Consider the following 26,396-nt stretch of genomic DNA (forward strand, 5'->3'; position numbering starts at 1 on the left):
TGGCTGGATCTAGCAGGCTGAGTGGAGTGAGGACCTCACCCCACGTTCTGATTCTGGAGTGCTCTGGTGCTGGGGAGAGGCAATGGGCTGGCTGCCCCCAGAAACTATAATCCTGCTGTTCTGTAACATCAGAGCAGCCGTGGGCAGGGGAGGCTTTCTGTAATGTCCTGCCAATTTATGTGCAGCATGGACTCGACTCCAAGGATCTGAGACAGTCGTTATAGGGGTCTTTGCAGATACTGTTCATGAACTGGATGTTTTTCCCTGGGCACCATTTCAACCAAAATGTTTTTTAAAGGTCAGGCTACTATCAAGACCTTTGCTGTTCAGTAAATTAAAAAAGAGCACAGTGACTCAGAAACAAAGGGAGCTCCACACTATCAAGAAGCTGTATGCCTCACGCGTGTGCAATTGAAGCTTTTATCTACCTAAGTGACTGAACTCATTCACCCTCTCCTGATAGTACATTAACAGAGTATCCCATGGACTTTTTCCTAGTTATCGCTGCAGTATCTTGGTGAAACAGAAAACTGCCATATTCACCACACTGTGGTGGACTTGTCCCCTGTGTGTGCCTGAGGGCAATAGGAGGCCACATGGGTAATCTTAGCATTTCAGTCTCCTTGCTAGTGCAGGAGCACCTCCTGTCTCTCCAGAAAAGCACTGACCAAGCCATGTTTCTGTTACCCCTGTTAGGAGTACGTGAGATGATTGTCCTGTCTTACCTTGCCTAACCAAGACAGAATTTTCAATGAGGCCAAATGAACAATTTTCAAAACTTTCCCATTAAAATATATCTATTTTTTTCAAGTGTACATTCTTCTACCTAGCACAGGGAAGAAGTTAAGAAAATTCCCTAAAGAAGTATTGTGGGAAATAAGAGAAAGAAAGATTATTTTTTTTTTTAGTATGTGTTGTTTGTTTTATCTTCTATGCTATTTGACAGAAAGAAACTCCTCTCAGCAAGCTAGGAGGCACTTGTAAAAGATGCCTGTGCACAGGAAACACTGAGCTCCTCTGCAACCTGCCAGTACCCCCTCTCCCACCTGCTTCTACCTTTCTCCATGCCAACCAATGTGGGTTACCAGGACGCAGCAGTTCAGCATTAGCACGGTGCACCCAGTAAGCCCCACTGGGTGCAGGTTCCAGCCCATGAAGTCGCTGCAGGGCAAGTGGGCTGAGCGGTGGTGGGAGTAGATGTGCTCATGAGTGAGGCCATGGGGCTGCAGGAGCACAGAGGGGTGCTGCTGCTGCCACATGCAAGGTGTGGGGTAATGTCACTGTGAGGCAGGGGTCACAGTGCTGTTCCCAGAACCACAGACACAGTGCTGTTCCCAGAACCACTGGACAACATAGGGAAAGAGCAAGCATCGCCTTGCAAGCTGACGAGCTTTACCAGTGCTCATTGGGAAGGCTACCTAACATACACCTGCCTGTCCTCTTTGGTTTTATATATATATATATATATTTATAGGATCAGATGCATATGTACACTTTTGTACAAGAATAATATCTGGGTAGATGGGAGCCTTGTGTATACATCTCAGCTGGTAATCTTGCATAGTGCCATTATCCAATTAGAAATTGCTTTCCTGGTAACCCAATTACTAAATGCTTCTCAACAGCTGCTGATCTCTTAGTTTGTTCAATGCCTATTTATGAGACAGAAGATTATATATGGTAGCTTGGTGTATACCTTTTAAACCAAAGTGGGGAGGAGAGGAGGGTAGGTGGAGAGCATTTAGTTTGTGTGTTAGTACAAAAGACAAAATATGCGTTAGTTTCCTTTCAAGAGAAAAGGGAAAAATTATTAAAAGGCACCATTCCTTCTCTATCATAATACCTTATTAAACCCTACAATGTTGAAAAGGATAAATCAAGTCAAATTATTTTTTCTCCTCTAAGGAAAATGCAAGACCTGTGAAACAAGTTACAGCTTTACTTGCTACCTCCTTTTTAAAGACAAAGCACTGCTGTTTTCAAATCTCTTTGGTCTCCTTGCCTGTGTGAACCTGCTACAGTCAAGACAGCATGGCTGGAGATGCTGGGATGCTGCTTGAAACCCCAGCGTTTAAACCAGGTGCCTGCCTGGACTGGATTAATCTTTTAGGTATAAAACGTGATTTCTCTTCTAAAGATTTCTTAACTCCTTATGACAAATATTCCTTCCTGATGCAGGGAGAATATTATTTGGCTTAATAAGGAGTGAAAACTAATACCAGTGGCTTTCACTTGACGTATTCCTGCAGGTGTTATGCTCACCTGGGCTACTCCACTGCTGTTCCCCCAGCACAATACCTAGCTTCATGCACTGTCTTAAGCTGGGCACACCCTAACTGGCCAAGGAGTTTTATGTCATTTCTGTCAGGTGTGTTAAAATTCCCTGGGGTGAGGTCTTTTCAGCTTGACAGTATGGCATGACATTACACCACCTATGCTGACGTTGCTCCTGCTCTCCCGATGAGGGGAGGAGACCGGAAGGGTGGAGGCTGTGGGCAGAGGTCCCTTAAGGAGGCAATGTGGGGCAGCTGGATATTCCCACAGCTCTGGTCACCAGCACTCATGCGGGAAGCACTGCAGGATGGGCGGGCAGGAGGATACCCTTACTGCTCAACACCTATCCCTGGATCACAGTCACAGAAGATCTGCAGTGGTTTAGGCAGAGGGACTAACTGGTTAACTAGCTCACAAAATTAACTTTTTTTGCTATGAATGTGTATACGTCTCCAGGTAGAACATGTATGCCCACCTCCATATTCTCCCAGGCTCTCATATTCTCCCAGGCCTGGTGGCATGCGCTGGCAGGCAGCAGTACAGGCCTGCTGCAGTGTGCCACAGCAAAAGGCTCACCAGGAGGGACTTCTGCCTCCCTCCTCCCCTTTTCTCCCCAAGCTCACACAACACTCCCCGGCCAACTGGCCATCTCTCATCCCATGTGCTGCATTCCCACTCTCTCTGGAGAGTGGTTTGGACCTGGCTGATCTCAGCCATCTTGGCTCTGACATGCTCTTTGTCTTCAGGGAGTGAGGCAGTCCCTCCCACAGCCAGCTAAACACATCCTCTCCTGCATATTTCACCTACAACAACCACCAGGACCACCTCCCCCTTAGGGTCAATCACTGGGCTAGACTAATTATGATGATCAGCCACTTAAAGAGAACAAAAATAGCCACCTCCTGTAATCCAGCCCATGTAATTCTAAACCATGTTCTCCCTTACATCAGTTTTATCTTTTGGCTTTTAAGCTAATTGGAAGATCCTGAAGCCCCACAAGCGAACTAACATGTGCATGTGAAATCACTAGAAAGTAAGGGAGGGAGTTCTCAAAATGCCCATGCAGAGTGATTTAGTAATCAAAACTACAGGCTGGGTTTTGTCATCTGATGGGGAATATTTGAAAAGGGAGGTACTACCAGAGGACACATTGATATTCTGGAAGTTAACTGTTCTCAGTGATTATTGCAGCTGTAACAGAGCCTGCTGGTCATACATATCCAGGGGCATCAATACAGTGCATGTCCACCCCTGCACTTAGCAGGGATATCACAGCAGGTAATGCTTCTTCTTGGTCTTCCAGATGAAGATGGAGCACTGTACATGGAGGCATAGTTCATCTCCAGTCAAGAGAACGACATCTGCAGGTCAGATGTACCTGGCTAGGCTCCGGCCAGTGGCCAGGACAGGCAGTCATTTGGCTACAGTGTAGGCAACTCCAGTGGGGATCAAACAACTCAGAGGAAAAGTACTAGATGGTGTAATGTTGGTGGGAAATGTGAACGTCTTTCCTACACTGCCACCATGGACCTTACTCTACTGTGGGAATGGAACAGCAGGGCTGATGATGAATTTAGTGATCCTCTTAAATGGAAACAGGACTCTGAAAAAATCTTGCCTGCTTTTTGTTACCCTGTTAAATGTCAAAAGTAGCAATCAGCCACCTAGCAGCCAAAATGAAATAAACTGTAACAGCACATACTATAAAAAATGAGCAACCATGATTCATATTTTCATCTAAAAAAAATTAAAAAAATCCCCTGTGGCCAACCTCCTTTTCCCTCCTGTTGCCCTGCCCTGCTCTGCGCAGTCTTTGCAGCGATCCAGCTGCTTCCTGGGCTCGACAGAAAGACTTGCAGCAGGTCTGAGGTTTCAGGCCTGGCTTGGCTGCACTCGGCCCTCTCATACTGACTCAAAATGGGTCTGTGTGTAAGGAACACCTACATATTTCCATGCCTTGTCCTCCCTCCAGCCCCCCCAGGATGGCTGTGATGTGCTCCCTGTTGCAGCACTGCTGCTTGGGATCCTTGGTGGTGGGTGCTTGCTTCTCCTCACCACGATCTGCACGGGGCATTTCCTTCCCCATCAACCCCTTGGACCTCCCACACTCCCAGCACGTCAGCAGCATTGCTCCATACCCCTTCCCTCCATGCTTCTCACTGCTGGGTGCTTTATCCTCCTTTATTGCTCATGTCCAGCATGGAACTGCTCCTTCTTGCAGTGACTGTGTTGCATGTACTGCAGTTTGGGATCCTTTCACAACCCAGCCCCACGTCCCCCACTCCTCCCCCAACCACCCCTTCTTGCAATAATTTTGTAGACACAATTAGGTTAATAGGTTTGCCAGCCTTGACTTGACAATTTAGCAAATATTCTAGGTTGGGATGTGTCAGGAGATGATCATTAAAAGCTGTACTCAGTGTTACATTAGAGTGGCAACACTTTGCCTCTTCATTTTATTGTTTTCTGCTAATGTGACTGACACAGGGTTTTAACTTAGAAAGTGAAGTGTGGGCGGAAGAAGTGAGGTGAAACAGAGGCACGTCTGCTAAATGTAATCACTAGAAAACTGCTGATTATACTCATCTATAGCACACTCAAGAGATAATTTTAGAGCTGAGGCAGGAAGTTAGTAAGATGCTGACAAAAACGTACAGTGGGCACTGCTCACCATTTTCAGAAGCACACTAAGAACTTTCTTCACTTTCGCACTGCTGGGCTGCAAACAATAATAAGGAACAGCTAGAAACCATGGGCAGGTTCTTGGCACAGACTAGCATCCACAGACCCAAAGGACCTCTGTTCCTACCAAGCCCCTCATGTAGGTGGCCAGATTTTCATACACAAGCGCCCCTGCCCTGGCTTATGGAGGTGCCTGCATGGAAGCAGACATTTCAGAAAAACTCGCTGTACAAGTGAAGGCCGTACACTTGAAAATCTGGCCCTAGAGATGGTTAAACACGTCTCAAAATAAGAATCGCTCAGCACAGCAACACCATTTTAATAAATACTAAACGTAGTGGATTGATTTTTTAATAATGTTTCGAAAATTAAGAAGCCTGACAGAAACAGAAACCGGAAATGCTTTATCGTCAACTCTTTGTAAAAGCATATTTTTCATTCCAGTAAATGAAACACATCAACTTTCTTTTTTTCCATCTAATTAAATATTTCCTGGACAAACTAGACTGTCTTTGCCTTGTCAAATATCACTACTTGTCTACATAACATTCAAAGAAAAACATTTCTATGTTCACTATTCTTGATACCGATTATTTGTCAGATAACAGAAATCATAGACAGCATTAGCTCCTATCTGCAAAAAGTAAGCTCTTGAACGGGTTTCCTCTATTTTGATGCATCTACTTAGAAGAAATATGAAAAAAAAGAACAGTGATCTAACCAGTATCATTCAATTAGTTATTTAAAGTCTTCTGCACTCTTGCCTCTGAGCTGGAGAATTCCTTCAGCTTTCTCAGCAGATGAAAGCACTGGATTTTGAACCACAGAATACATATCAGGTTGTTTGTGTGCTTCTTCATTCTCTTCAGATTAGGTTATACTTCAAATGTTACTGCTTAAGTCTAGTGATTTCAGAAGTCTATTCCTCCTGTTTGAAAGGCATATATATGCCAATGGTATAATAAAGTCATAGAAGCAAAATTATACACAGTCATAAATATAAATAATTAAAAAAAAAAAAACACAACAGCATTTTTCTAGAGGGTAGGGTTCACAAACGCGGGGTTTAACAATGGTATTCCAAAATGTTCTGCTGCACATAATGGGGCCAACAGAGAACAGCTGCGCAGAGCTACAGTACTGCAGGGATTGGAAAGGCAGAAAATCCCAAGTGTCTGTACACTGTGTTTTGTACAGACTCCTGACTGCAGTGCCTGGTGCTGGGCCTTGCTCCTGATACTCTAATGGGATGTGGCAATGCAAAGAACGTTAGTACTTACCATATGATCTGGGGGGATTCACCTATGCCAGAATGGTAAGGACACTACTTATATTTCTGTGTTGGGCATGTCTAGGTAGTAGTCTGGAGAGCCTAGATCTTGCAGGCTCCACGACAAAACTGATATGCACTTGCTCAGTGGTAATAATATTGAAGCAATACTTAAAAAAAAAAAAAAGCCATTGCAGCCATTTATGTACAATACAGACAAATACAGGATTTGGGATAGCTCAAATTCAAATTCAGCAGAACTGGATCATTAATTCAAAATTTTAATTAAAAGTAGATTATGAGAACTTAGGTTCATAGTCTGTCCCCAGCCAAAGACACGCTGGCTCCTTTTCCAGACCTAGTCTCTCCTTTTTGATGCCTCCACTTTTTTTTTTTTTTTTTTTTTTTTTGGTTGGTTGCTTTGGTTTGTTGTTTGTTTGTTTTGTTTTTGAAACTTTTCATTTACAGAGCAGTAAGATTTTCACTTATACAGTATTTCTTTTCTTTCTGAGGCAGGAACTCTTCTTCACCAAGTAAGTCCCTGCTCTACAAAACTCTTGAGCTAACACAAAGGAAAAGTACGGTCCTGCCACATCTCTGCAGCACGGGAGAAGCCTTATGGTGGTGAAACTGTGACAATCTGCTGGAGAGGACAGTTTGTGTCAGCTGCATGTCACAGAGCTGTACTCCATGGAGACGCTATAGGACCATCCACTGGAGATGGGATGAGTGAGGCCACGTGTCCCTGGATCCACTGGCTGTTTTCCCCTAGGGAATGAGGAGAAATAGGAGCTACAGGAAAAAAAACACCTATTGTACTGTGGTCTGGGTGGCAGCCACACAGTGCTGCCACATGCATCTGTCCCACTGGTTGCACTGTGTGTATGCGCACATACCCACCCCAGGAGCACAGCCATGGTGCTTGTGTACTATTTGGGTTTTAGCCCATACACGGTATTTTGCTTTGGCACAGTGTAGTTGGGCTGTAAAATATTTCTAATGTGTGCAGCTTTAAAAAAATCCCCAATGGAGATGAACCTGCAAAATTACGGTAAGCAATGAAATGCTAGCATTTTGACTAGTCCTAAGACAGAATAAGAAGCTTACAGGACAATGTATCTGACACGTGTAAACCCTTTCTTCATACTTGGTGATCCACTTTGACATTTGCTTGACAAAAAAATACACCTTCTGTATTTGTGGAATTTATTTAGACAAAAGACAAAGTGTTACCTGGAGCAAAATACTGCTCACCTCCTTTAGTTTTTTGTACCTAGATCACACAGTGGTAACTCAACTATTTCTTTCCTGATGACCTTTTTTTTTTTTTTTTTTTTTTTTAATAATGCCTTGAAACATTACAAGAACATTGTGACTGAAATCAAATGAAGTACAACATCCTAAAATGGACTCCTAGAAACGCAGTGGCTTAAAAGACTGATTGAGTCGTTCTGACTGATTCCTGAATATGCAGTCAAGCTGATGATAGCTATCTTTAAAAGGTACAAAGGAAACAACCAGCAACATAGGGCAAAACCTTTCAGTTGCAACACAGCCATAATAAATAGATAATCATCATTATATCATGAATCCTGATAATTACAGTAACATATTCATGCTTACCACTGTTGTAAGTTTGAAAATAACTTTTTTTTTTTAGTTACCTACATGTACATATTCACATATAAAAAGAAAATCTGAGTGGAGAACAAAACAGGAACAGGGGGAGGCATATTTACTATTCAATATCAGCTTCCATTTCCCCTACTCTGGTTTTACACTTGTTCTTTCAGGTTCCCCTACACTGAAACAAAAAGATTTCACAGGAATTCAAATCAGTACAGCAGACTAAACATGATTCCCACTGTTTTCAACAATTACCATAATTAAAGATGTCTTTGCACAATAATGTCTAGGCTGTTTCTCTATTGCCTGTCACTAGGTAGCTATCCCCATTGTTTCCCATCAGTTGAAACATTACATGTTTCAACCTCAAAATGGTGATATCATAAACTGACTTGGCAATAGTGAGTATTATTCCCATGGTTTGGAATAATGTTAAAAAAAAAAAAAAAGGTGTATGTAAATGCTGGAGAGGAAAGATGCTGCTTAATAAACAGCAATTTTCAATAGAGGTATATTTGAAATACTTATGATGGGATTATACTTGGGTGGCATGGCAATACCTTTTGACCTTTAAAACATATTTCTGTTGTTGAAAAGAGTTGTGTAAGAGAATAACAACTCTTTTCAATTTAAGAAACGAGCAGTCTTTAAATATACACAGACATATCCACTGGGGATCAAGTTTGCATAAGTATGCTGATTCAGTGAGGCATAACTACTCAGCACATACGCAGTAAGTATTCTGTTGCCCATGTCAGGTTTCTTGTACTTTTATTTTAAATTAAGGTCCTGATACAAGTCTGTAGTGCATGAAAGCTAACAAGGTGAAATTCAAAACTTGTATTTTATGGGATTTCACCTGCAAAAAGGTGGCAGGGCTCTTCAAGTCATGTGGCATGACCCAAAGACTGCTTTGTGGGTACCACCCTCGGAAGGACAGTTTTCACTTGTAAAGTCTACAAAAAGCATGAACCTAATCTTTTTTTTTTTTTTTTTTTTTAATTCCTCTTACTTCCAAAACATCAAAAACAAAATAAACCCTCCTTTTTCCCCAAAAAAAGTGTTCCTAGCAAAAGAGCTATTTCAGATTAAAAGAAATAATCTAAATTTGCTTAATACTAGGATCTCCATACAAGCTTGCTTGGAATTCAGCTAGCATGAATATTTTATTGTCACTTTGTAGTTACCAATATACACTTCCAAAAATAAATTGGCACACTTGTTTTAAAACATTTCTAAATAAACATTTATAAATTCTAAATATTTTTAAATACTCTGATCTTCATACGCATCAGAATTTTAATTACAGCCCAAGAGTATGACCAATGTGGAGCACTGTTTCTACCCTGGGAGACACAGCAAGGTGAAGGATGACTGGAAGCAGAATCCCCACACCACCCCTAGCAGAGCTTAGCACGCTACAATGTTGTGGTGAGAATTCAGAAGTAGTATTCAAATCCAGCGTACCCTCTGGGGCCAAAAAGTCACACTGAGGGTTGACAGCACACTAGCAGGGATTTAAGCAGGTTCACAATTTGTGAGTACACGTCAGTTTGTGCAGGAGCAAGTCAACTCCCCAAAGCAAAAAGAAGCCCTTGTTCTAACAGGTCTCTGCCACCAATACAAAATAAAATAATTTGCAGAGAAGGCCTCTTGTGTGGGCAGCAGAGAGAAAGGCAACCCTTGTGGTTTCTTTCTCACTCTCATTTTACAGCACCGGGCATGCCTGCGAGTTACTCAGGTTACTAAAGAATTATCAGTGCCATATATCTTTCTAAGCTGCCATCATTATCTCTCATTTTTACTAGCAGAGATAAGAAACATATTTTGTTACCATTAGCTGGGAGATAGGTGAAAAGCTGGTACTGGCTTCTCTTTCTCTTTCCGTTGCAGACATAAAAGTTGACCTGAACAGGGCTGGTAATTCTCTGATTGCGGAAAGGTGGTATCTCAACCACCAACGAATTCTGCAAAAACAAACAAATCAGAAGGTCAGGGCATGACTGGGGCAGAAGAGTGTACAAACATATTTATATGTTAACCCTGGGAAGGAGAAGACTCATCTCCTAGGGAAGAATGTACTCTCTACATGGAACTGTTGGATTTCATTGGCAGGGGTTGTCTCCTGCAGCCTGCAGTGTACTGTGTGTCAGGCAATCCCTACAACTCCTTCCAGCTTTAAGCCATTTCAGCACAGGCATGGCACACTGGTGAGCAGGATGGGTACTCGTGCTTTATACATGGGGGTGAGAGGCTGAGAAGGGCTTTGGAGATGGGCACTGCAGAGCCAAGTAGAAGGGAGCATATTTAACAGCATGACAGTTTTCATAAAGTCCTGAGGCTCTCCTCTGCCTCCTTATCCAAGGCTGTCAAGCTTGTTTCAGTGGAGAGACATCAATGTGGATGAGGCGCAGACTGACTAGGTTCTGTTAGGTTGCTGTATACAGAATAGCACGGAGGAGGTCACCTGGGACATCTGTCTAAACAGCCAACAAGTGGCACACTTCTGGAGCAGAGCTGTGAAGAGACTCACACGTGAGACTAAGCAGCTCAAAACCAGTGGAACAAAACAGGACCTGGAGGAAAAGATTCCCTAACTGGGAAAATGAGATTTTAGCATGGCTCAGGTCTTTACAGATTCATTAGTCTTCAGCTATTCACTTTGGACAGCATGTACAATATTGCGTATAGATAATGCTTTCTCCCTTCTGCCTCTGACAAGAACCTGGAGCTATAATCAAACTGTGGCCAATAACTTCGCAGTAGAAAGCACAATCACTCAGCTGGCAGGTTGTCCCCAGTACATCCTGCCCTAATATAACTTCCTTTGAAAGGAGAATTAGGACTGGAATATGATTATTCAAGTATCTCTACTTTCCAAAATTTATTTCTTTAGTTATTTATTAGCATAACAACTAAGGAAGCTTTAAGCATGCTAATTTCTGTGGATGGGAGATCTTGCAAGAATATCTAGTTCTACAGGTTGGAGCTCTGGAGATCGTGCAAATGGTGTTCCACAGTCAGATAACAAATGCTATGGCATGGGGCTAAGGAAAGACTTGGCTGCTAGGGCATCAGCTTCCATAAATGCACAGTGAAATCTGCTGTGACCATCAGAACTTCCCTTGGCACTCTAAAAGAATAAAGGGAAATGTTAACCTTAACATTTGGCTTGTTTTCAGCTGAGGTCTTGAAATTGGTTGTCTGCATGTCTCCAGCAGGTTCACAGATAGCAGATCATTGCTTATTGCTACAGAAGTTAAATAGTTGCCGTATTTCCCACTTACAGTCATAGTTGAGTAAGCCACAGTTCTTCAACACTGGGTTTGATCTCCTGAGAGAGGACTCACATTTCCTCTGCTGAAGGTACACGAAAGCCAGGGAAAATGCTCAGAAATTGTTTTGGGAGCAGAGGCAAGAAACAACGCAGCAAGACAGAAGATGAGCAGACAGGGCTGGCCCATCCTGGACAATGAAAAAATATTTTCCAAATGGTCTCTTCTACTTTCGGGATAGATTCCAACGAAGGCTTTTTACCCCATGCTCCCATTAAAGAAAGATTTCCAGGAGGGGAGGCCTAAGTACTTGTTCTGTTTCAGTGGGGAGACGCAGTGCCAAAGGCTTGGAAATCCCTCTTTAGTAATAGTGCTAGAGAAGGCAGTATATATTTTTCATCTTGATGTTAAAATATTTAAGGCAGACTTACTGGCTTGCACATTTCTTTGTCAGTTTTGGCTTCCATTTCCCACACATGGTGACCATCTAAAAGACAAAAGAAAAAGATATCTAGTTCTGACCTTTTTTCCTCTCCCAAGCCTACAAAAGAGTGACTTTTGAAAAAAAATATTAATAATAATAATAAAAATCTCTTTAATGGAAGAAGCATTGCATACATGAAAAACAGCTCTCAAAACCCATTGCCAAAGCTTTGCCCAACCAGCAAGACAGCTGGGTAACCTGCTACAGAAGCCCATTTAACATTCTTTCAGGGGAGAACCACAGTCCAGAGTACAATATACTGGGATGGAGGAATGCCACTGGTATTTTATTCTGCCACTAATTTAAACAGAACATACAAGTGTTCTACACATTAGTTTTCCAAATGTTCAGACAAAAAAACTGCTACCTATAAGTCCCTTTGATCTCTACCTATGCAGTCAGTCATGCTCAACATTAATATTAAACAAAGCAAAACAAAAAAGTAGTATTAAGGAAGCTCCTCAGCCATGCAGTGTTTCCTTTTAATATACTCCTAGTCTGGCTTTTCATATTTCTGCTGCTTGGATCAAAAGGCAAGACAATATGCTGGGATATGTAGCTTCTGTGAATCACGACTCCATTTCAAAATTGTTTTAGATCAGCTACAGTGGTCCAACCAACAATTTTCTGGAGCTGCTTCTAGTAGTGTGTTGGGTCGTCCCAATTCACTGTAGTCCTATTTTCAAATAAAAAGGGATTTAAGCCACAACTATCAGGGTGTTTTTTTTTTTTGTTGTTGTTGTTGTTTTGTTTTGTTTTGTTTTCTGAGGACTTGTCTTTTGGAAGAAATTGGTTTTGTCTGGTCACTTTTTCTGTGTCTCACTGACACAGAAGTAACTGGTCAATAACAGTTGTTTTTTTAACTTCCTTGTGGCTTCAAAGTACAACTGCAGAGAAATTAGAAAAAAAAATACAAAATGTAGGGTTTCCATTCTGCAGGCCTAGAAAAACACAAACATATATGAAAGGCCACAAGCAGATTGCTGTCTAAGTTCAGCAACAGGGACACACACTTGCAGCTTAAGGAGTCCCACCACTGTCAGATGTCCCTGGAATGAATGGGGAAATTCGACTTTATGTCACCTCTTTTGTATATTTATTGCAGCATTGGGACATACAAATGCAAATATTAGTTATTTTGAACTTCATCACATAGACTTGGGCCTGCCTTAGAAAAACAGCTCTCAGCAAGGTAAAAAAGTGAATGCACTTTTTATTCTCTCTTCACTTTCATGGACAGGATGGAGGTGACGCATTTAGAACTGTCTGATTTATTACAAATGGCTGTAAATAATATTTTTGTGTACAGCTGTCCTACTGTGAAAGGAATGTTGTTCAGGAACTAGCACTGGCAATTGCTTAAATGTTCAAAACCATTTCTTTTTAACATATGGAAAAAAGTGCAATGTGAAAGCTGTAACACAAATAGCATGGCAGATTTGGCTGGTCTTTATGTAGGAAACAATTAGCAGATCTACCCTTAGTTTCTTCCTACTTTTTAAATTGTGACACTGGAAAAACAATCCCTTTAATCAGCACTGCCACATTCGGGTGGGGAAAGAGAAGGATCAGCCAGTTCACGTTCAGATCTCCTAAGCCTTTTAGGAGTGCCAGCACTGAAACAGACTTCTGGAGGATGAGTGATCACTTCACAATTTATCTAAAAGATGCTTCCCCCAAGCTGTCAGTAAAAAAAAAAAAAAAAAAAAAAAAAAAGCTGACAAGATTCTACAAGTCAGGTCATATCTGTTGTCTGGAAGTAGCCACCTCTATCTTCCATCCCTTTCCTACAGAGCCCTTGTAGCTACCTCCTCCTCTCTTCCATCGCAGTTAATTCAGTCAGCTGTAAAGGTGACACAACACTATCACACATTTTGCAAAGTGTAGAAACTTCTGCTTTGTAAAGGTTTTTGGTGTTTGTTTGTTTTTTTTTTCTCTAAAATCTAAAGACATCCAGACTAGTAGTTAACATGTTCAATCTGCTTTTGTAAATGGATTACCAGAAATTCTTTTTTTTTTTTTTTTTTTTTTTTTGTGTTTGTGTGTGTGTGTGTTTAATTTCTGCTTTGTGAGGTGAATGATCTGATTCAGGTTTCTGTTTTGTATTTCTTGTCGATACCTCAATAAAATTCAAAATGACTCAATCTATGGCTAATACTTCAATTACTTCACATAGTGCCTTTATGCACTTTTGAAATTTTTATGATGACAAAGAGAGTTTGTTCAGAAATATTTTAAATGTTGTAATCTAAACTATTAGGAAAATAAATATCCAGAGCCATAGTTTGTCTCTGGAAGCTAATCAGAACAATACGGACTTTACTCCAAGAAATTCTCTTGAGACTGTCCAGACCATGGCTGCTCAGCAACTGAGGGGAAAGGGAAGAGAGGAAAGAAGTAGGGAATAGACAACTCATTAACAGCTAGTGACATTTCATTTAACAAAAACACAAGGAGGAAAAGTTGTTATGAAGCAGAGACAAAAAAAAAAAAAAAAAAAAAAAAGACAATTCCTCATATTACGTCTAGCGAACCAAGAGGGAAATCTCAACGCCCACGGACTGGGACCAGCTCCAGGAGGGAAACCTTAGACCACTACGTCAACCTCTTACAGTAAACATGTTTTGCAGGTTTATACAGTTCAGCTGAAATTTTTTTTTAAAAAGAGAAAGGAATAATGGCTTTGGAATGGTTTGTGGGGGCTCAAAACCTCATGAAAATCTGTCTACACCAGAGAAAACTGTTTTGCCCCCAGTGCCACATATGCTGAGGACCCTCAGAAGCAAGCGGGATACCATCTCCTGTCAGAGTGTGCTCGAGGAGCGAGGACTGCTCAACCACAAAAGTTTCCATTGTATGCCTGCCACATCTGCAGCAGCCTGGTTCAGAGCCCAAGGCAACTCCCTCCTGGCCTCCAGCCAACCAAAGTACACCAGAGCAATTTATACCTTTCCAAAATGCAAATAATTCAAATTACAGACATAACACAAAGCTGAAGCAGACACATTTCAGGCATTCCCGTTAAAGTTTACTCTCTGGAATTACCGTACCCAAATGGGCAGTTGTTATACGAGGAAGGGGGGTAGAAGGCAGAAAAGGAAGGAGGCAGGGAGGAAAATAGAGAAGGAAGAAAAAGGCTTTTCCAGAGGTCTTATTTCATTCCTTTTCATTTTGTTATTTACTTTTACCAAGTAATAAGAAGAGCCTTCTCCAAACCAAATGTCTGGCTTTGTTTTGGTGTTTTAAGATTTATACTGCAATGTTTTGAACAGAAAGACATCCCTTCATATAGCTAAAAATTTGTGTCAAAGTATTATATTGTTGTGTTACATTTTGTTTCTTTTTTTCTTTTTTTCACAAAAGGTAATGAAAAACAAAGCAGCTGCACACAGAACCGCAGGGAAAAAACCTTACAGAGTCACCAGCTGAGAGCCCCACTCCTGTGATGCCAAAAGCACTTGACTTGACAAAGCCAAGACTTCAACAGGGACTCCTGCCATGGGCTTCAAGGAGCTCTGAATCCCTCTTCTTCCACAGCGGCAGCATAAGGAGCACAGCAGTGTCATGGGCATGAGAAACCCCCTGTTTGACAAGAGCTCTCTAACTGTGCCCAGCTGACCTGGACTCAGCATGGTGCTGTGTTTCACTGGTAAGTGCCCATCAACACTGTCATCAGCTGAAGACGATGGTTTTTGTCAGGAAGTCTGACATTTAAAGACTGATCACTGCTCTGTGCTGATATTTATAGCATTCACTGTTTTGGGTGCATTTCATCATGGTCTGCTTCAGTTTTTTTTCAGACCCAGAGCACCTGGGTTTATTAATGATGAAAATACCACGAATACCGTGAATGACAATACCATGTTGCTTGCGGTGGATTTTCAGCTCTGCAAAATATAAACATGCAATTTTAAGATGGAGCAGTTTAACAGTGAATGGGTCTTTAAAGTCTGTCCTTATCAACCACTCACTCCAGCGTTAAAGGAAACTGCGCACAAGTCCAGAAGTAAAAATACTCTAATTCATTAGGGAATTCCCTGCAGTATGAGTCACTGAACGGCTTCCCCACCACACCCAGCTAAAAGATTTCCACATAAAAAGGCACTGTAGAGGCCTGTTTTAACACAGAAGCAGCACTAAAAAAGTAGTTGTGTAAATCTAGCAGCATCAGCTATTCACACATAAAACCTAGCAGACCACAACATATGTATTTTCTTCACAGAAGAGCAACCCAGTCAAAGAGCTGTAAAGTCTTTCCTAAGAATTTTTCTCCTGTCTTCTGCTTCTCATTGTCCGGCAGGAAAGATTCAAGAGGGTTTGCAGAACTGGATTCACTTTGTGCACTCCAGAGGACTGTAAGCATAATGCCATAGGTCTGTAGGCTTACAACAGTCAAACCAACAGTGTAACTTTAATTACAGGCTGATGGATGACAGAAAGGGAAAACCATATACAAAACAACAATAACAAGAAACCCTAAGCCTGGAAACTAGTGAAGGTGTAACTTGTGCATCTGGCAACCACTTAAATCCTGCCTCCGTGAAATAGACATAATAGGAGAGTTCAGATATATTTAAGTGATCTTTACTACAACAGGTTAAAACAGTCTATATTCTGTGGCAGCCCTTTGTTCACTTGAGATACAAGAATAATAGACATTATCTAGGATTTCACTGCCTATACAAAGTGTGCATTTTATATTCTTCCAGACTGGGGCTCAACAAACTGCACTGGCTGGGCTGTAAATCTGTATTTACATTCATATACTGCCAAGTTAGCCAGTGACACTAATGCTAACCCTCTAAAGGAAACCACTACTTGATTAATGTGTTGTGAGATATCCCTGAGCAATAGTGCCTATATTACATCCCACATTTCTTTAACATGTCCACAGCAGGTAGGGCACAGGTGTTATGCAGAATGATTATGCCGTTTAATTTTGAGGTGCTCTGCAAAGGTTGTCTACCTTCCTATTCAACTATGCTAATGCATATTCAGCTCCTTTAGGACTTAAGGATTCAAAAGTTTTTAATTTGCGCACTAACCCCTTTTTCCCTGGGAAGTACATTCTGGCACTGAGACGACTGATCTGTGTGTATGTCCAGAAGGAAAGGACGGGCTTCCAGCAAGAGAAGAGGATGAATATCCATTAAAAGTCCTGTCATTCAGACATAGAGTCATTCGGCTTTGTGCAGAGATGCTATCGGCTTCCATGCACAGGCCAGGTCTGTGCTTGGGCTGAGAATTAGAGGCAAAGAGACAGCTCTGCTGGCCTGGAGAAGAGCACTCCCTCGCCCCAGTCCTGGGCACAACCCCCTGATGCTGTCTCACCTGCCAGCTGAAACACACAGGCACCAGCCTATTAGTGCCAGGTTTCACTTTAGAGGTGACATCCTTCTAGACCTGAGCATAACATCAGGAGCCATGTCACTTTTCTAGGCTGGTCTGTATGTAGTGAAGGTGTCTTGCTGTGAAGAACACTTCCCCAGCTAAACACCAGCAAGCCCAATATTCTGTGGGTGGAGTCAATCCCTGTGTTTACACACCAGTGTATGTTTCAAAAGACATTTACAAGGGACAAGTTATAAGGATGAACTGACAGCAGCCAAGCAGTCTACTGTGGGATGTGAGGTAAAGATGGGACAGAAAGAGAGCAAGAATACAGACAGAAATGTGGATGCTGCAGAGAATAAAGACCTGCAATGTAAGTAGCCAGGACCTTCCTCTTGACCACCCCTGTGGCACTTCAGTATCCTGAGATCTATTGTCTTTTAGGCCTTTGCAAGGAGGAAAAGGCCTTGGGTTGTGCTTGCCTCAAGCCAGCTGCTGAGCCGCTCCACCTCCTACCCTGCTGGTGCCATCAGCTGCCTGCTGCCCGCCATCTCGGCCTCATCTGCCTCTCCAGGCACCCCTCACCTCTCCTTTGCTCTTGCACTTCTTTTGCTACAGGACTACAAGACCACAGGACGACTCTGCTTTCCACCTACTTTATTTCCTCTTCCTTGCCAGGAAGATCCCAGATAACCTCTGCTCTCCTCTCAGCCCACTGTCCCTCTACAGACACTTCCCGCCGTAGTTTTGTTCCCTGACCCTGGCATGCATCAGTCCACGTGAAGCAGGGTTCATGAGTAACTGGTTTAATTGCATTTCCACATCAAAGCTGCTGCATTTGTTTGTGTCTCCTCCTAAGCACCTTTGCAGCATATGGATTTTGTGCATATTCCTTCAGCTATACATTTTTGCAATCTTGAAATTATGTATGAATATTATGTATACATATTTACGTCTGTCATGCATACAATACTTTGAAGTTACTTTTTGTCTCTTTTCTACCTTAAAAATAAAAACGTCATGCAGCAACCAGGTGATAAAAATGCAGCACAAACTGTATCTTGCATTACATTGGCATCTGTGCCAGACATGAACTTCCCCTCTGGTTGCTCAGCTGGGTAAGCCAAAAGCTGAGGGACTCACATTCCCTAAATTGCAAGCTTTTTGCTGCTTTTAACACAGTGTGTCTAATAGACCTAATTATTCTGAGTTCAAGTGCTTTGAAATCAACTGTAATTTTAGTCCAGGTACTTAAAGAAGGCGCTGTGCTGAAAACTAACTGATCAGGGCTCATTTTGAACCCAAACCATCTGGAAGGACCTGTCAGATCCTATTTTCATCAGAATGGAACTACTTATGCAATTTGTGTTCTTTGGCACCTCCCCCTATTCAAATTACCCTTGGTCTGAGAATTTTATTTAACAATTCTCAGTAATTCCAGGTCTAAGACACTCAACTTACCAGTAAAACTGCATCTTGATAGCCCTGAAAAATCTCCCTAGAGCATGCAGGGTGAACTGAGCAAACCAGCACAGCCACCCATCAGCAGTCATGACAATACTTAATTCTGTCTTCAGCTATATTTCTGTGATCTTCTTGTCTTCACAGCATTGCTTTCCTCTGGGAACCTCTAATAGGCTGACTTGAGTCCTAGCAGCCAGAACCAAGTAAACCAATTCTGCTCTGAAAATCTTCAATCTGCTGTCTTGTATTTTCTCAGAGACTGTTGGAGTAACAAAACCTCTAAGTCAGTTTAAACCAAATTCCAAATTTTCCTTCCAACAATTTTCTTCCAATTCTGTGTTTGATGCCAATACCACCACCTGTACCACTGCTCTCAGGCATGTAACAGTTGAAGTTACCTTCCACCACTACTTGCTTATTTTAAATACAAGTTTGATCCAAACATTTTCAATTCTTCCCTCTTGATTATTTTTAAGACACAAACTCTACACTTCATCTATGTGGCTACAACTTCTCAGCTTCCAGAGACACCTCATTATGGCAACTCATTGTGACTTTCTAGCAGAGTCCAAAAAGTAAACTTTTGATCAGCATTTTGATTTTTCCATCTCATTGTCCCCCTTCTTTGGTTTTTCTTGTCCAAAACAGTCAGGCTCAATCTTAGAGGTCAGAGAGTGTAGTAATTGTGGAGAATTTGTGTTGCTGTAATGTGGTGAAGGGATAAGGGGTGGAATGTGTGTAAATTGTCCACTGTTTTTGATGTTGCAATGATGTTATGCTGATTTTGGTGTGGGCAATTTTCTTGTTAATGTAACTGAAGTTTGTGAAGATTGTGTGATGAATGTATGAGAGCTGGGGCTGGTTAGCCTGGAAAAGAGAAGGCTCTGGGGAGACCTTACAGCAACCTTCCAGTACTTAAAGAGGACCTACAGGAGAGATATGGAGGGACTCTTTGTCAGGGAACGTAGTGATAGGACAAGGGGTAATGGCTTTAAACGAAGAGGGTAGATTTAGATTAGATATAAGGAAGACAATATTCATCTGAGGGTGGTGAGGCACTGTCATGGGTAGCCCAGGGAAGCTGTGAATGCCCCATCCCTGGAAGTGTTCAAGGGAAGCTGTGAATGCCCCATCCCTGGAAGTGTTCAAGGCCATGATGGATGGGACTTTGGGCAGTGTGATCTAGTGGGATGTGTCCCTGCCCATAGAAGAAGAGTTGGAACTAGATGATCTTTAGGGTCCCTTCCAACCCAAACCATTCTATGATTCTGTGGTTTAATGTACATAATAATCCCTGATTATCTGCCTTGACATCAGCTTCCTTGCAACAAGGCACATCTTGCAAATGTCTTATCTCTATTTCTCTCTTAAATGTCATTGTACTGTCTTCCACATTGCTCTTGAAGGTATAATATTACTCCTTCAATAGACCAAAAAGGGACATGCTACTCTTCCTTCACGTCTCTTCCCTGTTCTTCCTGTGATGCCCACATGAGACTTGAAACAACTTTTGATGACCAGTCAGGGAAGGAACAGGACAGAATAAATTCTGCTTTAGAAAAAGTTGTAGAAAATCTCTACAAAAACTAGGCACTTTGTAGGTATCACCTTGTATTGGGGTTTCTAAGGCAAGGTGTTGGCAGTGGAGCAATGCAGCGGTGGCCTCTGTTGGAAATGGCCAGGGGCTGTCCCATGTGACACAGCCAGTGCAAGCTGGCTCTGCAACAGACATTGCTGGCCAAAGTCGAGCCAGTCAGCAACACTGCTGGTGCCTCGATGAAAGAAAGAAGCTGAAGAACGGATAAAGAACACTGCACAGTACCTTTGAGAAAAAGGAGCGAGAAAAATTTGAGAGAAACAACCCTGAAGACACCAGGTCCAGAGAATAAGGAAGGGGAAGAGGTGATCCAGGTGCCAGAGTAGAGATTTCTTTGCAGTCCATGGAGGAGATTATGGTAAAGCAAATTGTCCAATTCTCCTGTGGATTTGCCCTGCAAGCCCATAGACAGCCAATGCAGGAAAAGCCTCCTGGCAAGAGCTGCAGCCTTTGCTGGAGCAGCCTTTTCTTTCAAGACTGTACCCTGTAGAAAGGACCCATTCTGGAACAGATCTTGAAGATCTGCAGTACATGGGAAGGACCCATGCTGCAGCAGTTTGTGAAGGACTGTATCCTGTGGGAGTTAATCCATGCTGAAGCAAAGAAAAAGTGCGAGGAGGAAGGAGCAGCAGAGATGAAGTGTTATGGCCTGACAGCAACTCCATTCCCCATCCCCTGTGCTGCTCAGAAAGGGAAGATGGGGGAAGGTGTTATTCAGTTCTGTCTTTGTTTCTTACTATCCTATTCTATTTTTAATTGTCAATAAATTAAATGAAATTAATTCTGTGGGTCTGTTTTGGTAGTAACTGGTTAGTGACATCCCTGTTTTTATCCTGACCCACAAACTTCATCATCTTCTTTTGTCCCCCTGTCCTCTTGAGGAGTAGGAGGAGTGAGAGAGCAGCACGGTGGGTGCCTGGCAGCCAGCCAAGTTTAACACCCCAGCCACACTCCTTTCCTCTATTATCTTTAGACAGACTCTGAGCTTTCTGGGTAAGGGTTGTGAATTCCTGTGTGTTTGGACAGAGGGTCCTACTGGAACTGTAACAACTGTCTGAAATCTTGTGGCAGTTATAAATGTTCAGAGACAGCTTTGATTGCACAGATGCAGCTGCTTGAAGCCACTTAGTTTGGCAAACACATGAAAGAATAAACTTCAAGCAGCTGTAGGTTCTGTAATAATTGAAAATTCACAGGATTGCTCAGACAAATTACTTTTACCTAGAGACCTTATGCTTATTCCTTATTTCTCTGTTGTCCACGGTAAGTATTTGTGATTGACTGATCTTGTCCCTAACTATGAGAACAACACCCAGGATGAGGCTTGCTGCCGCTGATACCATCTCATGCGTATGGCTGCAGTCCCACTCTGTCTTCGCCATTCCTTCGAATAAACAGCCAGGAAAAACTGAAACGTGCTAACATTTCCTACAAGCTACATCATTGCTTCTGCGTGCGCGTGAAAGGGTTCCACCATCAAGTGACTCTGCCATTTGATGATACTATTCACCCAAGGCTATCTATTTCTGGGCAATGGCCAGAAACCCTTTCAGCTATCAATACATCTCTAGGAAATAGGTTCAAATGACCTTCACATGAACTCTGTGCTCCCAACTCGTATGTCTTTGAAGTTTCCAGTTTATCTAGTTTCCAGAATTTTTAACCTCACTGCACATGAGTCAGTGCATAACTGCTCACTGCCAACTGGAACATGTGTCCTGAACTTGGAAAAACAGACAGATAAAGACAAAATTATGTAGTATCTGTCCATCTGACTAAAGGGGAAAGGGAGTTTTGCCACTTGCTTATTTATTATGTGAGCTACAGTATGATTACCAGTGTGAAACTTGACCCCTTTTGGCCAGTTGCCCCCCAAACTGTGACTGCTACTGGCAATGGAAAGAGCAATGGAAAGATCTCTGAGAATGTAAGATCTTTTACCAAATGGAGTTCTGCCAAGACTCAGGTCACCCGTCTCCCCATCACATCACATCACGTCAAAACAGACTCTAAGCCCTGAGTTCCAAAGTACAGCTGAGTCAAACCAAAAAGTCCACATGCTTCCCCAACACATCCGTTCCATCCACATGCCACTCAAGTGTTTCGGAACATACTATTTTCCAGAACTTTTTGTAAGTTCTCTGGAACTTAAAATACTGCAGTTGAGGATCTACCATGCAACAGAATAACGTATGCTCCCAAAATATACAGGAACTAGAATTTCTCAACTCTCCTCCAAGACTCCAAACTGACATTTGTACCTTAAAGCAGCAACTGATTGATCACCATCTTTGACAGAGACAATGAAATTTCAGAGGAACAAAAAACCTGTGAAATGCTTGAGTTGACACTTAAATTCATCTGGCTTTTTTCTTTTCCATATTGCATTTAATTTGTGCAAATATTTGGCTGACCAAACTTGACCACTTCTAACAGGGGGGAAACTTCAAGTTTTCCTATCTGAAATACTTACAGAGAAGAATGATTTCCTTTGGCATATATACCAAAAATTTGGTGATTTCACCCAGCTATCTCTCATCTACTCCAGCATAATTATTACCATGCTACATCAGCATTTTTATGTTTTAAGAGCAAAACCTGTTCCAGCAGGAAAGATTAATAATTTTGACAGAAAAATCCATTTAACAAAAATAAAAATGACAGCAGAAGGAACAATTTGAAGCAATAACTAAATCTGAAAAACTGTTTAGCTTTTTGAAAATACCCCTAAACAGGAGAAAATCATTGGTGGAAATGTTGTTTAGGTGCTGTTTACTTCTCTGTCTTTCTTGAAATTGAGTTTCAAATGCTTTGGGTGCAATAGCTGGGATATTATGCAATTAGGTTAGAGGTGCTACAATCTCTGTTGATTTGAAGGATGAGTAATTAGCAACATGTTCAAAGCCACTGAAATCCGTAAGCCAGGAGTTACTCAGAGATACAACATTAAAAAATAGTAAAATCTATTAACACCCATCAAAATGAGTGATGCATCTTCAAGGAGAGACATTTGTCATGAGGACTTTCAAATGCACCCGCTTTGACCAGGACAAAATGGCCATCAACATTAACAACACGGAAACAGAATTTCAAAGCCAATGTTATTAGAGGAACTGAACATGTAGTGAAGTTGGGTGTTACATTTCTACCTTTTTCCTCTTTAAAACTCTTGCACTGAGCTCTGGTCACTAAGCACAAAACCCAAGTGGGTGTGGTGCTCTAACTTAACAAGTGGAAGCTCAACTGAATGATAGCTAATAATAGGATACCAAATAATCATTTATTTCCACAGATCACAATTTGCTAATAATGAAGACTGCAGTCATTTTAACCTGATCTCTTAGGTATGTCTTGACTTGGCCAAATCAACGAAGTCCAGAAATACTTGAGCTAGCTCTACTGCTAAAATCATTCTAGCTACAGGAACAAAGAGCGACTTTTGGGATAACTGGGTAAGTTAACCCCTTCAGATCTTAGTATGAGACTAAGATCTAAATCCCAAAGTACCTTGGGCAACACTATAATGTCCTAGAAGGAAGGACATGGGTATGTGCCCGGAAGATATACCTGTAATTTCACTATGCTTTGGTGCTTGGGATACTTGCTTTGTGTCTCATTAATCAATTTACATTTGTCAATTACATGAAGCACCTTTTTTGGTGAACTGAAATAAAGAGAAACTGTGATTTTTCCACTGCACTTAGTTTTATAGATCACATAATCTGATACACTAGGAGCTAGCAGTATGGTTATTTCTATCAGTATTTTTTTTTCTGCTTTATGTTCAATAACTAAAGTTACTTTTCAAAAATACATTTGAGAACAGATAGATAAAATATATAGAGATGTTGTTACAACAACAAAAGGTAACTGCCAGATACATAGTCCTTAAAACATAGTCTTCAAACATCTTCGCATTTTTTTTAATCTTCCCTTAAGACTTATGTTGCCTGATACATCTAGAACCTAGAAATTACATTAAAAGCTTTGAAAAGATAGGTAAATAAAACAGTGTCATTTATAATAATCCCAGATCATGATCTGTGCTTTCTCAGGTGAGTGTGTTAAGCAGAAAACACTTTGTTGCTCCTACCCAAACACCTCCTCCCACAGCTAACAAACATAAAATTCGTTTCATTCACTTTTGTCATCAAAATGCACACCTTGCCTCAGAGCAAATACCAGCATACAGACATCAAGGGACTTTGTTATTAGTATGCTGCAGATGTGTATTTTTGTATTTCAGAATGTGCTAATCTGATGACAAACAGATTTCTATTGGATGTCCTAAATCTAGCACCCAACAACTGTGACACACAGACTCACAAGACACTAGAAAATTAGGAAGAGAAAAGCAGAGACTGAAACTGAAAGAAGATAAGAACAATTATTAGTGTAATTTGCAAGAGACAAAGTAATTGTGGGATTCTCTTCAGTCTAAGGAGATTCTGTATTTAAAAGTGCAAATCTCTTACAATACATTCAGCATTTGCATCTTCACTGTCACTAGGTTTCTTGGAGGGTTGTTTTATACCATTGTTCATCAATGGAAAATACAGTCTTATGTGCAAGCAGTAAAACATTGACCAAAATCATCCTGTAAAATAAGGACTCATTTCAAGACATGAGAATTCCTTTATGGTACTTCAAGAAGCTTGAGCAAATTTTAGTCTACTTCTGAAAAGACTCGTTACTTGCCCAGATGTGTGTCCTCTGCCTCAGCACTGAGGGGTTCTCCTTTCAGAGGAGTTCTTCACAGCTTACCTTTCACTGTCCTTTCAGAACACCTTCACCTTGCAGCTGACTAGTTTTTGCTCTGTGTGACATGGTGTTGCACCGATTGAAAGTATATTTTACTGTTTCACTTCTTCGCTGAGAAGAAGCCAGTAAGGGGTTAAGCTGAAAATACTATGTCCTGCCTCCCCAGCTCAAGGATTAATTTGATCATTCTTCAGGGATTCCCTCTTGTATGAGTCACTGTTAAGACAGACTCCCCACGCAAGGAGGCCAGGATAATGCCATTCCTCCAGAGATTACAACAGCTGAGGGCTAGCCCTGAAGACTGAGAGCTTGGGACTCATGCTTGGAAAAACATTCAGCATACCACAATGTGCTCAGCAGACTTAAAGAAATTATTCAGACAGAAGTAAAAAAAAAAAAAAAAGCACACCAAAAGCCAAACAAAAAGTGTTCTCAAGCTCTCTGCATTAACCAATTAAGTATGCAGACTAGCATGAATTAGACGAGCTCATAGAGACTTGCCTCCTAGATTGGGGACTCTGCCTAAATAAGGACTGAAGACATGAGATCCTGTAGTATAGTGCTTACATTTTCTATAAAGGATATTTTCTCCTTATGAGTGCAATTATTCCTGTGATCCTTTACTTTGTAATAGCTGTTTTTGGCTGTTACCCACTAGGAACGTGATTAACATTTCGAATTCAAAAACAAAAGCAGCAACAGAGGCAAAACTAATGAACGTCTCCAGCTAATCACAAAAGTTCATAACCAGCTTTCTAAAAGAAAGAGGAACTATGCTGCCGTTCCTTCTCCTGACCTATTTTCATAGATATGGAATAGCTGAAAGGGAAAGAAACACTGCTTGCATTTTCAGAAGTGAAGGCTGGTAATGCTTTTTCATTTCTCATTAGGGTAACTCTGCCCCAAAATTGAGCTGGAGGTGTCTGTCACTAAGACAATGATGCACCATGCTTGTTTGTTTCAAATGCATCAAGCTGTGTTAGGCAATGTAGCAGACAACTCATCACACAGGCCCTAGAAATTACTCAGTTGGGATTCACCAGCAAAATTCCTTTCTGAGCCATTCCTCGTGACACAATTGCCTTATGAATCAGAAGCTGGGCAGCTGGGAGACTAATGTAGGCTGGGCAGTTCCTGCAGATGCTTTCAACTTTAAAGGCTCAGCCTCTGCCGGTGTACTTCCATGCAGCAGGTACCACCCTGCAACTGCACCAAGTCTGCTGTGATACCATTAAAACTAGGCAGGCACAGCTTCAGATCAGATCGGTACTAGTGACTTAATGATAGTGTTTGTTCTTCACTGACTGGCTCCTGCAGTGTTTCCACCCACTTCATGCCTGGGGTCAGGGGGAAGCATCCAAGGAGATCTCTGACGATGCTTTTGTGTAGAGGAGACACTCCTGCATGGGCCCATCCTACGAACCCGTGCACCCAAGCAGTTCACCACCTGGGTTTTTCAGAGCGATGGGCAAAGTCTTTGATCATTTCCTTCATCGTCAACACACCCAGTATGCAACTATACACTTCATTTACATAAAACCTTCATTTCTCACAATTTCTTTAAAATGTTGCATGTATGTAGATGTTTCCTCTGTCTGCATGCTGCCTTTGTGCAGTGTCACTTTCCTTTTT

The 26,396-nt window shown here is 41.7% G+C and overlaps 1 protein-coding gene across 7 annotated transcripts in view; it reads right to left on the bottom strand.

Moving 5' to 3' along the window:
• NFATC1 (nuclear factor of activated T cells 1) overlaps positions 1–26,396 on the bottom strand; it is a 119,853-nt gene that overhangs the window by 39,744 nt on the left and 53,713 nt on the right. For 5 of the 7 annotated variants that reach the window (XM_084282826.1, XM_084282824.1, XM_084282822.1 and 2 more), the window contains exons 7-8: positions 11,559–11,614; positions 9,687–9,819 (exon numbers count right to left, since the gene is read on the bottom strand). In XM_084282826.1, the coding sequence (XP_084138952.1) occupies positions 9,687–9,819; positions 11,559–11,614 (189 nt within the window). Of the gene's footprint in view, positions 1–5,158; positions 5,885–6,547; positions 6,995–9,686; positions 9,820–11,558; positions 11,615–26,396 lie in introns of those variants that run through there. The other 2 variants (XM_084282828.1, XM_084282827.1) reach the window with 2 other exon arrangements.

The sequence above is a fragment of the Netta rufina genome (genome assembly GCF_964035555.1).
Source record: "Netta rufina genome assembly, chromosome: 2".
NCBI lineage: Eukaryota > Metazoa > Chordata > Aves > Anseriformes > Anatidae > Netta > Netta rufina.